Raw genomic sequence first — 14412 nt, 5'->3', positions numbered from 1 at the left:
GAACCCAAGGAAGGTATAGGAGTCGTTAATTGCGCTGTTCTAAGTGTATGGTAACAACTGCGATATAGATGTGAAGACAGTAAAGTAGACAAAAAGACAACTAGCCGCCAGCAGGGACTGAACCTGCGACCTTCGGATTACACGCCCGATGCTCTAACCACCTGAGTTACAACGGCGGTCCTCCCCCCATCCACATACGGACTAATACACACCTATTTCGAATACTTCGAAATTTCCAATAAATTAAATTCAAATCAAAGCAAATTCGAATACTGTAATATTCATTCGAGAATATTCGCACAAGCCTATTGAATACGCAACAGCAATGTGGGATCCATGTTGATCGTACACCTTTAACCACAGTGAATCTGGAAAACTTCGCGGCTTCTTTATTATATTCTGGTTATTCATCTTACACGAGTGTTTTGCCATTAAAACCATTTGCCAGTCTAGATAACCTCATCTGCCATCGAAAATAAGCATGTCTTTGATTGTCTGACAAACTCTATTATTATGGAGATCTCGTTCAGTCACCGTCTGCCATCCTTCCACACCTGCATTACCATTTAGGAATGAGTGAATGACATGCAAAATGTTACATAATGCAGGCTCTTTCATGCTCCACACGATCACTAAATGAAACACTTCACCTTTTAATATTGCATCTAAACTTATCCTTGCAAGAATTTATGACATGATACTCTCAGCCAATTAGGTGTGTTTCGTTACTTCTTGCTCGTTTATAACAGGTTGCTATTGCACATGTCATCATTACTGTAGCCTACCTCTATTTTCACCTAAGAACTGTTCTCCGTGAGTCACACCTTATTACTCTTCTCGTTTCATTACTCTGCTCGAAAACTTTTGTTCTCTACTCTGTCCTATAGTTTTTCGATTCTTGTTTTTGCAACAAAGGTAGTTTGTAACTTTTCTTATCTTTGTACTGATGCCCCTGCCCTTATGCAATACCCACCAACTTTAATGATGTTGCGAATAAATAAGGAATAAGTAAATCAGTGCTTTTTACATTTCAAAGGCAATTCAGAGTTTCGACATGCACATAAATTTTATACTGGACATTTGGTGTGGACCAGTGAGAAAAAAGAAGAAAAAAACCGGTAGGAAGCTCACCAAAAAATGCGCCGTTGAAAACGGAAGTACTCGGACCGCACGGTCTTGTCCAGGTGTGGTGCGTACTTCATCACCAAGCGCCACATCATGTAGTGGTTCAGCGTGCTGCATGGTCAAAAGAAAAGAGTCAGATGGTCGCTTCCAATCCCTCCAACTGCCTCATGTGCCAACACAGCGAGAATAGAACACACCGTTCAAGATGGGCACAAACAGCTGAAGTGGATTGAGATAACTGATATTTATTCTCCAACCAAAGTTACGAAGACACGTAAAAACCCGACGTTTCGGAACCAGCTCGGTTCCTTCCTCAGGGGGGACTGCGGCGGCTTGGCAGCGGCCTCTTTAAGGCACTCTCGCGGCGGTTAACGACCCCACGCATTACCGAGGAGCGTAGCCCATGCACATACACCGGGGGGAGAGTTCCGAGTGAACGGTTGATATTTTGAGTGGTCCTCTGTATATGCCACGACTCTAGTAGTAACCTCCTCCTCCACTTGGTTTCACTTTCGAGGATGGCGGTTCCGTTGAAGTCTATTCTGTGGTCAAACGTCTCTGCGTGCTCGGCGACGGCGCTGCGTTCTTTGTTGAGTTTACGGACGTCGTTGACGTGTTGCCTAATTCGTTCGGGGAAGTTTTTGGTCTCGCCGATGTATGACGAGGGGCAGTCGGCACACGGTATTTTGTAAACGACACCGGGCGCCCTGTCCTTTGTTGGTCGGTCTTTCGGGCGGGGAAGGAAGCGGCCCAGCGTGCATGAAGGCACGTGCGCAATGTGCACGCCTTCTTTTCTAAAAATCCGAGCCAACGCCTCGCTGGCTCCCTGGACGTATGGGACCGACACGCGTTTTGGAGAGCTGTTCGTCAATGCTGGCTGGGAGTCGCGTAACCTCTTTTTCTCTGCGCGGCGGGCGACGGATCGAATGAAATTTCTGGGATAACCGTTTTTTCTGAGGTCCGCAATTACGCGGGCCTCTTCTTTCCGGCGTTCCGTGTCAGTGGAACATATCTTTTTGGCTCTCTGAAGTAATGTGGACACAACGGAGGCCTTGTGGGTGGAGGGATGGGACGAATCGTATTGAAGGTATCGGCCGGTGTGCTTCGGCTTCCTGTAAACGGAGAACTCCAAGTCACTGCCCCTTCTTGCCACCTGGACGTCGAGAAAGGGGAGGGTGCGGTCGCGTTCACACTCGACCGTGAACTGTATGGCTGGGTGAACGGAATTTAGGTGCAGTCTGAAGTTTTCAATTTCAGATGTCTTCACGACACAAAAGCAATCGTCCACGTAGCGAAGAAAGAGCTTGGGTCGCGGCTTGAGCCAAGTGCTTCCCTTTCTATATGTTCCATGGTCAGGTTTGCCATTGTGACGGAGATGGAGGCTCCCATTGCGGTTCCACTGTTTTGCCTGAAGATTGTTCCTTTGTAGGAAAAATACGTGCTGGACAGGCAGAATTCCAGTAGGCGGCAGAGTTCGTCAATAGTGAGTGGGGTCCTTTGACTCAAGCCATCGTCACCCTCAAGAGCAGCACGGGCACAGGATACAGATAAGGGTACCGGCACATTGGTGAACAAAGATACGACGTCGAACGAGACCAGGCTCTCGTCTTCGTCGATGCTCACCTCTGATGCTAGCTGCACGAAGTGGCTGGAGTCGCGGACATGAGTTGGGGTATTCCGGGTGAGAGGGGCGATGATTCGGTGCAGGAAGCTTGAAAGGGCTCGGCATGGAGAGGAAGTGAAGTCGACGATCGGTCGGAGGGGGGCGCCAGGCTTGTGAATTTTGGGTAGTCCGTAGAAACCCGGTGCGGAGCCGTTGCGGCAGATTAGACTTAGGTAGAGTGCTTTTAATTGTGGGTGGTGCTTGAAAATTTCGGAGAGTAGCTTGTTTAGCTGAGTCTCAGTTTGCTTCGTCGGATCCTTTTTTAGCTGCGTATATGCGTCACCCTCTAAAAGGGCCAGTTCACGGTCGAGTGTGAACGCGACCGCACCCTCCCCTTTCTCGACGTCCAGGTGGCAAGAAGGGGCAGTGACTTGGAGTTCTCCGTTTACAGGAAGCCGACGCACACCGGCCGATACCTTCAATACGATTCGTCCCATCCCTCCACCCACAAGGCCTCCGTTGTGTCCACATTACTTCAGAGAGCCAAAAAGATATGTTCCACTGACACGGAACGCCGGAAAGAAGAGGCCCGCGCAATTGCGGACCTCAGAAAAAACGGTTATCCCAGAAATTTCATTCGATCCGTCGCCCGCCGCGCAGAGAAAAAGAGGTTACGCGACTCCCAGCCAGCATTGACGAACAGCTCTCCAAAACGCGTGTCGGTCCCATACGTCCAGGGAGCCAGCGAGGCGTTGGCTCGGATTTTTAGAAAAGAAGGCGTGCACATTGCGCACGTGCCTTCATGCACGCTGGGCCGCTTCCTTCCCCGCCCGAAAGACCGACCAACAAAGGACAGGGCGCCCGGTGTCGTTTACAAAATACCGTGTGCCGACTGCCCCTCGTCATACATCGGCGAGACCAAAAACTTCCCCGAACGGATTAGGCAACACGTCAACGACGTCCGTAAACTCAACAAAGAACGCAGCGCCGTCGCCGAGCACGCAGAGACGTTTGACCACAGAATAGACTTCAACGGAACCGCCATCCTCGAAAGTGAAACCAAGTGGAGGAGGAGGTTACTACTAGAGTCGTGGCATATACAGAGGACCACTCAAAATATCAACCGTTCACTCGGAACTCTCCCCCCGGTGTATGTGCATGGGCTACGCTCCTCGGTAATGCGTGGGGTCGTTAACCGCCGCGAGAGTGCCTTAAAGAGGCCGCTGCCAAGCCGCCGCAGTCCCCCCTGAGGAAGGAACCGAGCTGGTTCCGAAACGTCGGGTTTTTACGTGTCTTCGTAACTTTGGTTGGAGAATAAATATCAGTTATCTCAGTTTACTTACCCAACCAGACAGACTTCTGTCTAATGTTTACCTTCAATTCTACCTTCAGCTGAAGTGGATGTTTGGGCTGTTTCCTTCTTTTACTGGTCCTCTGTCTTTTGCGCTCTTTTTATTTCAAGTAAGAACAAAGAGCACTAGACAAGGGACGGAGGTAGAACGACAGACAGGGCACTGAACCACTGGTCTGTTGCTGGGAAATGCAATATATACAGAACGAAAATACAGGAAGCTTCGCACACACCATCAGCAAAAACACCACATCTACGTTTCTGCAAAACAGGCTGCCACATTTTTAACAAGTACTTGTTAAAAACGTCAGAGCCTGTTTTGCTGATGCATGTGCCCCGCCAACGTGCTTCGATCCTTGAACCCACTAAGAGGTGTGTGACTGAACAGAGAAGTTAAGCACCTTCGTGACAAATGCCCAATATTCAATCACACCTGATTGGCATTCATATAATACTGCAGATACCGTATCACTCCCAAACTTTGTGAAAGAGCATTTAGGTTAGCCCCAGGGCACAAACTCTACTCATGCCTCTTATTCAGTAAAGGCTCCATCAGCGTCAGTGAACACAAGTTCATCTAGACGTCCTGCACGCCCCCGTCCCAAACGCAGCCGAAAGTGACCAGTTGTCTTAATGGACTTTTATAAGGTTATATATAACTTTTATAGGGACGTTTTAAGGTTTTTACTATATTCCATTTCATGCATATTAAGTCGAAACCCACAATAACGAAATCACGCAACAATGCAATTATTGTGACAATGAAATAATTTCCTGTTCCCGGCAAACGCCCATAGGATTCAATGCATCTTGTATTTCTCAACGGCGAAATATTGTTAAACTGCAACCCCAAACAACAAAAACTGACGGAACGTTTCCCCCCACATTTCCTGCCCGCACACGGTCAGAATACTCCAAATGCGTTGATATGTCTTTTTGTCAGACTTACACTGCGTTAAGTACCACCATTTTGTGCCTGCGCAGGTGCCACCATTTCTGTTTACAAAATCGGCAAGGTGCCGGAAGCAGTCGCACGCACCAGACCGCCAGCATGTCACTTGTTTAGACTGATTTTTTTATGCATAGCCACATCAGAGTGTAGCTGCATTGCCATTCATGCTAGCGGCATGGCGGTTTGCTGTTTGCCTTTTTTGGGATGCCTTTTGCAAGCAGCGTAGCTCATGCACGTTGTGCCGTTAGAAGAATGGACCCATTGTGGTGATGTTCTGCGGCAGCTGCCCAGTGACGTGGCCAATCAGTGACAGAGGAGTGATTGCCATGGCTACATTGGCGCGCGCATTGAACACTTTTGAAAGGGTGCGGGCGTTCCTAGGCGTGCACAATGACGATGTCGCGTTATACAACTTGCTGCGTTATGAAGGAGGATCTACTCATTTAATACGTGAAAACGGTCGAAATGGCAAACCAACTGAATTTTGAATTTAATTTTCTTTTTGCTGACCGTTTCCCTATTCGTACTTTAGGTATTATTTCGCGATAACAAAACTTCTGCATTAGCGAAATTTTTTGGTTTCTTCACCGATTTTTTATTAATGCGGTGTTAAAGTGTACTTCATTTCTTTAATTTTCATGCATTTTTCATGTATAGTTCAGTGTGCAAGGTAGCACCATGCAATGCCACATGAATATCATGCTTTTTACACAAGCTTGCTAAAATATTACCTTAACGGGTAACTTCTAAGCTGAACTCTGCTCAGAGCATTGGCAATATGAAACCATCCGAATAAAGAATAAATATTTTCTTGCAGTCATACCTGTGATGACCATTGTGTACGGTATATTACATTGCACAACTGTCCACGAGGGTTTCAATGACTGTGCATCAAATCGTTACTTTGCACATTCTACTGCAACTGCTGCCAGTCAATCTTGTGCATATGTTATGGCACATCGAAACTGTTCTGTGCCTTTGCCTTTGTACAGTGCAATGTTCGTGGCACCAGTTCATGTTCGCAGTGCAACTGTGGCCTTAGTTCAGTATAACTTGGTCTTGTACTCTTGTGCTGTACACATAGGAGCCGTGTTGCCGTGTTGTGGATTTCGGGATCAAGTTCACTGACCTTTAAGTTGCAGGTTTCTAAGGCGACGGTTCAGTGTGCCTCTATTGGCCATGTTAGCAAGTGGGGTGACATCAGGAGCTCACAGTACACGCACCCTCTGTTACATTAAAATGAGCTCCCCCACAGCTCTCAGCCTGATCCAACCGCTTCTACATGCACTCCCACATGAGTGTGCCCCTTTGCTCGCCAGATGGCATCGACGCCATCGTGATCAGTGATACAAGAACCACCCCACAAGCGGGTGTTCACTGAGGTACCCTAATCACAACACCCCGTTTTGAAGAAATCATCTGTAGGTTCAGGCTAGGCTTTCCCTTCCAGCTCACAAAACTGATTTACATAACCGTAATCTTCACAGTTTCATTAGACATTCATGATCAGGCACTCACGTGGTATCGGTGGTCGAGATGATCTGGCTGAGGCCATTGAAGTAGTGTGGCTGCACTATCAGCACGGGCGTGTCCGGGCCAATGGAGTGGCCGGAGAAGTAGGCACTCAGAAGCTGCTCCCATTTGACCTGGACGCAGTGCAAAAGTGGGGAGCAAACAATCACGAGCGTTAATGCGCACACTTGGGTATAATACAGGAACATAACATGTGTCACACGAATGAGCAATGTTGCACTTGGCTGCCATTACCATCCCTTGAGCAATGTGTAAACAACATAAGGCTGATGCAATCTGCAGTCGTTGCTGCACATCAGAAAGCGCCCACACCCATTGTGTGATAAATACTCATTGACACAAAGCTGCTTCAAGTAAATATGGCCAGAAGATAGCGAGAGTCTGTAAACCAAACTTTGTATGCATTCTACAGAGTTATTGCAGTGTGTTGCATGTAAGTATTACTGCAGGAACTGGAGATATTTAGATAAGTATGCTCAAGAACTTTTCAATCTGGGTAGTCTGTAACATGGAATTTATACCAACTACCTCTTTCGATGCTATTTACTAGGCTTGTGCGAATAGTAAATTTTAGGTTCGAAGTGAATAGTGATTTGGTCTAATAATCTTGAATCGAATTCGAATGGTATGTATCACATATTATAAAGTAATATGAGCATGCTTGTCATGACCCAACTAATCTGCACAATATTTTTTAAAAATTGAAATAAGGCATGCGCAAATGTCATTCTTTTTGGTCCAAAGGAAGTCGAAGCAGGATTTGACTTTCGGTAGAATGCAAATGATAACCTGTGGAATATGTTAGGTTTCAAAAATTTACTATAATTAGAGCATATAAGCCGGTATAACAAGCTTTTAAAGTTCAAAAATGATGAACCGATGTGAGGGTAATATGTTCAGTTAACCTTGAAATGGGACTTCATGGCAGTATGAGTTTTTCCTGGAAAGGTGTATTCACGGTACAGCACCCCTCCACTGCAGTGAAACCACCTTTACAGGGAGGGGTTACAAGCGGACTAATATACACTATTTGTTCATTTCGAATACTTCGAAATTTCCAAGATTTTAACTTTGAATTGAAGCAAATTCGAGCACTGTAATATTCGTTCGAATATTCGAAGTGCTCGAATATTCGCACAAGCCTACTATTTACTTTCCTGTTGCACAGACGCCGTTCTTTCTATGCATAAAAACTATATCTGAAACTAGAATTTTTTAAACTGTCAGTTTTTAAAGACATGAAATTGTTCACTAGGTGGAACTTCTAAATCGCATGCTTGTAGAAGAACTTCAGAAGGGTGCCTTGCTGGATGAGTTGGTACGATAACATCATTAAATGCAGTGCAAAAAACACGGACACAGAGTGTAGTGTGCTCCTTTTCTGTTTCCGTGTTTTTTGTGCTGCATTTAGTGATGTTGTAGAAGAACAGTATCATGTGAGCGAGAGTGGTTGACTGCTTTTCAGAATGTATTTGTTGATTCACTGTTCATGGCAATGAGTGAACATTATATCTGAAAGCTTGCGACACCAGTGAGAACAAAAGAGGAGGATGAAAAGTGCAAACCCCTTTATTGTCACTGAAACATGGGCTGCTGTTAAGTGAGCATGTGCAGCTTCCAGGTGGAAGAGGGCAGAAGAGCAAGTAAAATCAAGGCAGAAGCAGTAAATGACTGATTTCTGCGGTATTATCATTACTGTTTGTGTGTCGTTATGTCAGTTCTATTTTGAGCACCATGCACACGTTGGAACGGCCACTATTGCAACACCCCTGCCTTCTTCTGTAATGCTCAGGTCTTTGAACATTTCTTTTGATTTTTTTTTTCTTGAGAGCAGGCAACAACTGCTGTTTCTTTGAAAAATAACGTGCAGAAGCTCTCCTTGCAGTGAGCAGCAATGTCACTTGACACTGGAAGCCGCCAACATGTGCAACACCTCTTTTGTTGAGACAGCAACCACCATACATACGACCTACCACAGAATTCTGTAGACTGCAGCTTCAGAAAATTCCACAAGCCTGTTCGTGTGCTCGATGTCGTGAATACTTTGCTTCTGTCACAATTTTTACGCATGCTTTTGAGCTTTGGCATGACTGAAAGCAGTACCATTCACGCTGCATTATTCAGTGTCAAAGGTTGTACACATAGGGCATAACGACTGGTTTCTTAATTTTCTCTATTAGGAATTGTTTATTTTTTCTCTTCCTTTTGGTTTCTTCTACTTTTTACAAACCTGTGTTTCCATCTCTTTGGTTCCTCCAAAGTCTGTCAAGTTAACAACCAAGCAGAGATGGCATAATTACTTAGCAGCTTGATCTATGCGCATCACTGTGATTCCTATTACCTTATAATAATCAAAGGGAAGCAGCCTCATTTCAACCAGTACACTGATAGCCAGAATGTACCTTGATGACTTTTCTTGATGTCCAAGTCTAGTAACTACAAACCTGTCTTTTTCTTCGAGTTATCAGGCAAGTTCAAGCCCCTTGTGTGCTCTTTCAAAGAAGTTGACAACGCTGGAGACTGACAATAATTTTTAGGGTTTGTTTTAGTGCAAATTAAATAGTAGCTGTCTATGTATCTGGGGCCAACTTTGTCAAGCCTTTCTGAGATTATGCAGTCAGCAGTGGCCCAATGCAAACCAGAAGGAAGCATGCAGGACGTCATCAAAGAACATCTCTATATCCAAAAAGATGGCTCTTTTCGAACATAGAATGGATATCCTTGTCCTGCATATTTATTGGTGTTGCAGACTTCACACAGCTCAGAGGTGCTGACTGTTGGGCCAGTTGGTGCATCATCATAAAGTGATGCACCAACTGAAAAAAGCAAGATGGGTTGGAATTAGTTTTCACAGCCCCTTGTAAACTACAGTAGAACCCCGCTGATACGTTTTTGAAGGGACCGTAGGAAATAAACGTGAGAGACGGGAAACGTAAGAGACGAAAAACAGGAAAAACGGCAAAATATTTAGTGGTACAGAATTTTATTTCAATTCTTACGAGCAGCACGAAAATTGGCGCGCTCAGCCGCGATCTAGTTGATGGATAGAAACGCGGAGCTAAGGACGGCCTCATCCACAGAAATGTAATCAACGTATGTGATTTTTTTAACACCAACAGCTGTAGGCATGAAAGAACTAAGCACACGCAATCACGACCGGCGCGGCGAGTCCGACCGCGAACCGCACGCGCGACCATGCGAGCTCCAACCAGCTCGAACTCCTCCCGTTCTCCGCAAATAACGATGATGATGAGTCTACGCCAACGCGATGGCAGAAGTGAATGCCAATCTCGAAGGCCTTGCTTTCGCAAGCAATTACGTCATACACGCCATGTTTGTGCAATACAAATCTCAAAGGCTATGCTTTTGTCAATAGTAAATGCCAATCTCGAAGGCCTTGCTTTCGCGAGCAGTTACGTCATAGACGCCATCTTTGCAATTGAATCTCGAAGGCCATGCTTTTGTTTGCATCAATTGAAAGATTCTGTTGCTTGCGCCTCTCATGCGGCTAATACTGCGGTCAAACGAGGCCAGGCTGCGTGAAAATGCACCATGGCCGCTCTCTTTGGTAGTCACTCGGTCGGCTCCGAGCGCACTTCGCGACGTATCATACGGGAACGGTCCGACAGTTACGACGTAACAGCGGGGTTCCCAATACATTGTATCCTATGGGAGCTATGCGGGACTGGCGGAAAACAACGTAACAGCCGGGAAAACGCAGCAGTGAGGAACGTAACAGCGGGGTTCTACTGTATCTAGTTTGTGCTTCTTAGTACATGTTCCACGCCGAAGAAAAAGCGAAAAAAGAAAAAAAAAAAAAACAAGCCAGAAGAAACATGTAAAGCCCTTTGTGACTTGTGCCACTGAGGTCATTTAATGGTCCTGCTAAGCTACGGTAAAAATTTTACACTGGCAAAACTGGTCGGTGTGCAAACAGCCACCTCAGGGAGCATTCCTCATCTCTAAAGGCTATAGTGAAAATGGTATGCACCTACGTGCACACATCAAAGATTGTGATTGTGCACCACTTTGTGACAATGCAACAACTGTAAACAACTCTGGTGACAGAACGGTGAGAGAAATCATTCAGGCTGGCCAAACACACACTTTATCAGGCATGTGTATCAGTGTATAGTCCTAGTGCTGACAGATAAAGGACTCTGCTATCTTACTAGGCGTCAGTATGTCTGAAACTTTTGAGCGTGTTTACGTATCAGCTTTGTTTATGACGCCCCTCCAATTATTCGGAAACCTTTCATTGTAAGAGAGCAGCTGTCCTGTCCATGTTTCTTTCCGCACTGTTGTCCACTCAATGACTTCACAATGAATGTAATGTTCACTCCGCACAACATGAAGATCGACCAAAACCAACTAGCCAAACTTCTATTTATCCCTGAAAGAAAAATTCTTATTATCGAGTGAATTAGAAGCTCAAGTTTCACTGAAAGGCATGACCACCAAGTGTGGACGTGATCATGTAATCGGGACAGCTGTTATCAATGGCACTCACAATGGGAACCAGGCGTGTGAGCTGTGCCACGGTAGTGCGCAGGCTGTCAGCCTCGGTCACATTCTCCCGAGGACGTAGTCGCTGCACAAAACAATCCACGGTTAGTGCCTGCAAATAGACACTGATGCATCTGATTTTCAGGTTTCATCCCTGACAGGGCAATGTTTTATGTGCACATACTTTCGGAGTTTGTACAGAATATCCGACTAATAATTCAAGGAAATTCAAGGATTCTGAGGGCCAAAATTCAAGGAGGGGCAAAAGAGACTTTATTAAAGTATTGTGCAAGTATTCTATGGATTCTAAAATCTCATTCCGGATTGCATTTTGCGCAAACAATACGAACATGAACAGAACAACCAACGCCATGTGTCATTCCTTTTTCTTTTTCTTCATATGTGTGGTTTTTGACAATAAACCTTCAGTTGTTAGCTGCGCTCGTTTTGTGGTTCTTCCCTTTGTGTTCGTGTTTTTTGTGCAAAATTCAATCCGGAATGCAATACCAAAACTTGCCCAACGCTCAGTTCTTCTAAGCTAAAATCTCATTCTTAGATGCCATTTCACTATCAGTATCATTTTCTCTGGCTGCTCTTCAGAAATTGTTTGCCTTGGCTTACAGAGTTGCGTCATTTTTTCCTTTGGCATATTCACAAAATCTGTGTCAGCAGATTGTCTCACACAGTTCGATGCTTTTTTTCCTCTAGCATTTCAAGCTCCAAAACAAGCGCACTCCTCTCGTTATTTCTTTTCCTATTTCCCTCCTGCTTTCTACGGTCCTTCCAAATATTTGCTACATCAGTGCATTGCCTGCAGCACCGAAAGCTTCATCTCTTTTGTCACTTTTACACTTAGCAGCCCACCCTTTACAGATAACAAGTTGATTAAAAATAAGAGCTAATGTTTGACAAGAAAGACAGCCGTGCTGCTTCCAGGGCTAGAATGCAGAAAGGAAGAGGGATAAAGATACTAAATTGATTGTGTGAAGCAGGACATCAGTCGACACTTGCCCAGCATTACCTCATCTTGTTTCCACTTGCACACAAACAAAGTACACAGGAACAGAGTACTACTCTGGACCCTGTAGAGCTCACCATCGTAACAGCTCTGATTGTTTCAGGTGGCAGCTATGGCGGCCTCTGATTGACATGAAATGATACCATTACAGGTTGCATCATCATCGCACTTTCTGCTTCTCGACGCTTTTTGAGTTGTGCTCCACCAACTCCTGACCACTCGCAGTTGTGCATGAGCTGAAGAACATTGATTTTAACAGCAAAGCTGTTTAGCAAATCATTCCTTGTATCTTGTATCACGAAACTAATGTCCTCATAAACGGGTATGTGCCACAAAGATTGGGTAATGAAAAAATCCGTAAACAGGGGGTGGGTGCTCGAGCCCACGTTTCGACAAGTGGACTTGTCTTTTTCAAGGCTGTAACTGATTTCCTTAGCGCTTGTGTGTATATGCTTCGTACCCTCTCCTCCAATGCAAACAAAGGAGAAGGAGGGCAACTGCGAAAGCGAGCGGGGTGGGGGAGAGGCCGCCATGACGAATTGGGTGAAACAGAAAAGGAAGAGGTATTGCATAGAAGAAAAAAATGGGGGGGGGGGGGGTCGACATTTAGCTGAATTGTGGTTGTCAGAGGGGGCACCACTTAACAATGGTAAGTTAGAAATAGAAATGCCTAGAAGAAGGGCTTAACTTTCATTGGTTTTCGTTGTGTATGTACCATATCGGATGAATTCAAGAGACCCCTTAGAAACATTAATATCTACTGGCTTGAGTATATTGAACTAGTGAATAAGTTATGACTGTATATTTTCTCTCTTGGGGACCGGAAGTTTCACTGAGTATGTAAAGTTTCAGATCGTTGAAGTTGTGACCTGCTACATTAAAATGCTCTGCCACTGCTTTCGGTAATTTCTTCGCGTGATACCCATTTAATCTAACATTAACAGGCTGTCCCATTTCGCCAATGTACCGTTTTTGACAATATGAACATTCAATCACGTAGATAAGGTTTGAACTAGTGCAGGTAAAACTAGATTTTATATGATGGACGTAATCATTCAACAACATCACCTTGAAGGTGTTCGCATGTCTTACATCTTGGACGAGAACAAAGTGTTATGTGGGCAGTTAAATGAGGGCTTACTTTTGCATGCACTAATATCCTTATTTAAAAATTGTAGCGCTATAATAGATGAGGACATGAAGAAAAGTACATGACAGGACGGGTGCTAGCGCCCGTCCTGTCATGTACCTTTCTTCTTGTCCTCGTCTAATATAGCGCTACAATTTTTAAATAAGAATGTATCACCAACTAGCCCCGCAACGTATTTTATTAAATGCACTAATATGTCCTTAAAATTCCTATTGTGGCGATACACGAACTTTGGTACTCCGGGAAACGCTTTTCTAAGGCGCTCGTTGCTTGTCAGTATTGGATACTACTTATGGAGGATATTATTTATGTTTGGGAGTGCGTTTCAGTATTTGGTTATAAATGCTGGTGGCAGGTTGGGCTGTGCTACGGGGGCTCCTTTAGCTAGTGTTGATTTCCTATCTAGCTGACATCCTAGAGGTTGCTACTACACGCACTGCCTGTTACAGAGCCAAGCTAGCGAGAAAGTGTTGGCAGTAACAATTATTCACATGTGTACGGAATTTATTTCTTCTCTTCTGCAGGAACAATAACGCAACACAGAAATAGTTCTGTTGGTGCTACCAGCACTATTGCTGCAATCTGAGTTCCCAATGTTTCTTGTAGTAAGTCTAAGGCCAAGCCAAAACTATCATGTGCAGTGTGCAGCGTGATTCTGTTAATTACAAAGTGGGCAACAGTGGGTTACAAAGTGGATTTGAGATGTGGAATATTTGCGCACCAAGAAATGAAAAAGCTAAGAAAACTTTGTGTGCAATGCCACTGTTATGACATTGCATAAGGAAATATTGGAGAATCATGCGCTTCAGAGTTGCCAGATGCTGCCCAGCTGACAAGTAAATAATCATCCCAAATGAAGCCCAAAAGAAGTGGAAGCTTAATAAGTTTTCGCATTATTGAAGATATTTGTTCAGTTATAATATAAAAGTCACTCAAATACAAAGGGAAGGTAAAAAAGTAACCTTAAATATTTTGTACAGCGAAAATATGTGCAACCGTGAGCAAAAGCACATATACTTTTTAACATGGTCTCCAGCAGGACACTCTGTTCATAGCACATTTGGCAGTGCATGAGTAACGCTACTTGTTGACTCCCCCGACGTGTGTTTGAGTTCAACGCTTACCTACACAAAGTCATCGACAGACGTGCTATCGGTAAACATGATGAGCACTA

At 44.7% G+C, this 14412-nt stretch overlaps 1 protein-coding gene across 1 annotated transcript in view; it reads right to left on the bottom strand.

Annotated features, from left to right (window-relative positions):
• Positions 1-14412, bottom strand: part of LOC119390951 (neprilysin) — a 143618-nt gene that overhangs the window by 63791 nt on the left and 65415 nt on the right. Inside the window, exons 4-6 of the mRNA XM_049415440.1 lie at positions 11075-11155; positions 6550-6677; positions 1132-1236 (exon numbers count right to left, since the gene is read on the bottom strand). Coding sequence (XP_049271397.1) covers positions 1132-1236; positions 6550-6677; positions 11075-11155 — 314 coding nt within the window. The remainder of the gene's footprint in view (positions 1-1131; positions 1237-6549; positions 6678-11074; positions 11156-14412) is intronic.

Source organism: Rhipicephalus sanguineus, chromosome 4 (genome assembly GCF_013339695.2).
Source record: "Rhipicephalus sanguineus isolate Rsan-2018 chromosome 4, BIME_Rsan_1.4, whole genome shotgun sequence".
Taxonomy (NCBI): Eukaryota; Metazoa; Arthropoda; class Arachnida; order Ixodida; family Ixodidae; genus Rhipicephalus; species Rhipicephalus sanguineus.
The sequence above is the reverse complement of the archived record's forward strand: the minus strand, read 5'-3'. Positions and strand labels throughout refer to the sequence as shown.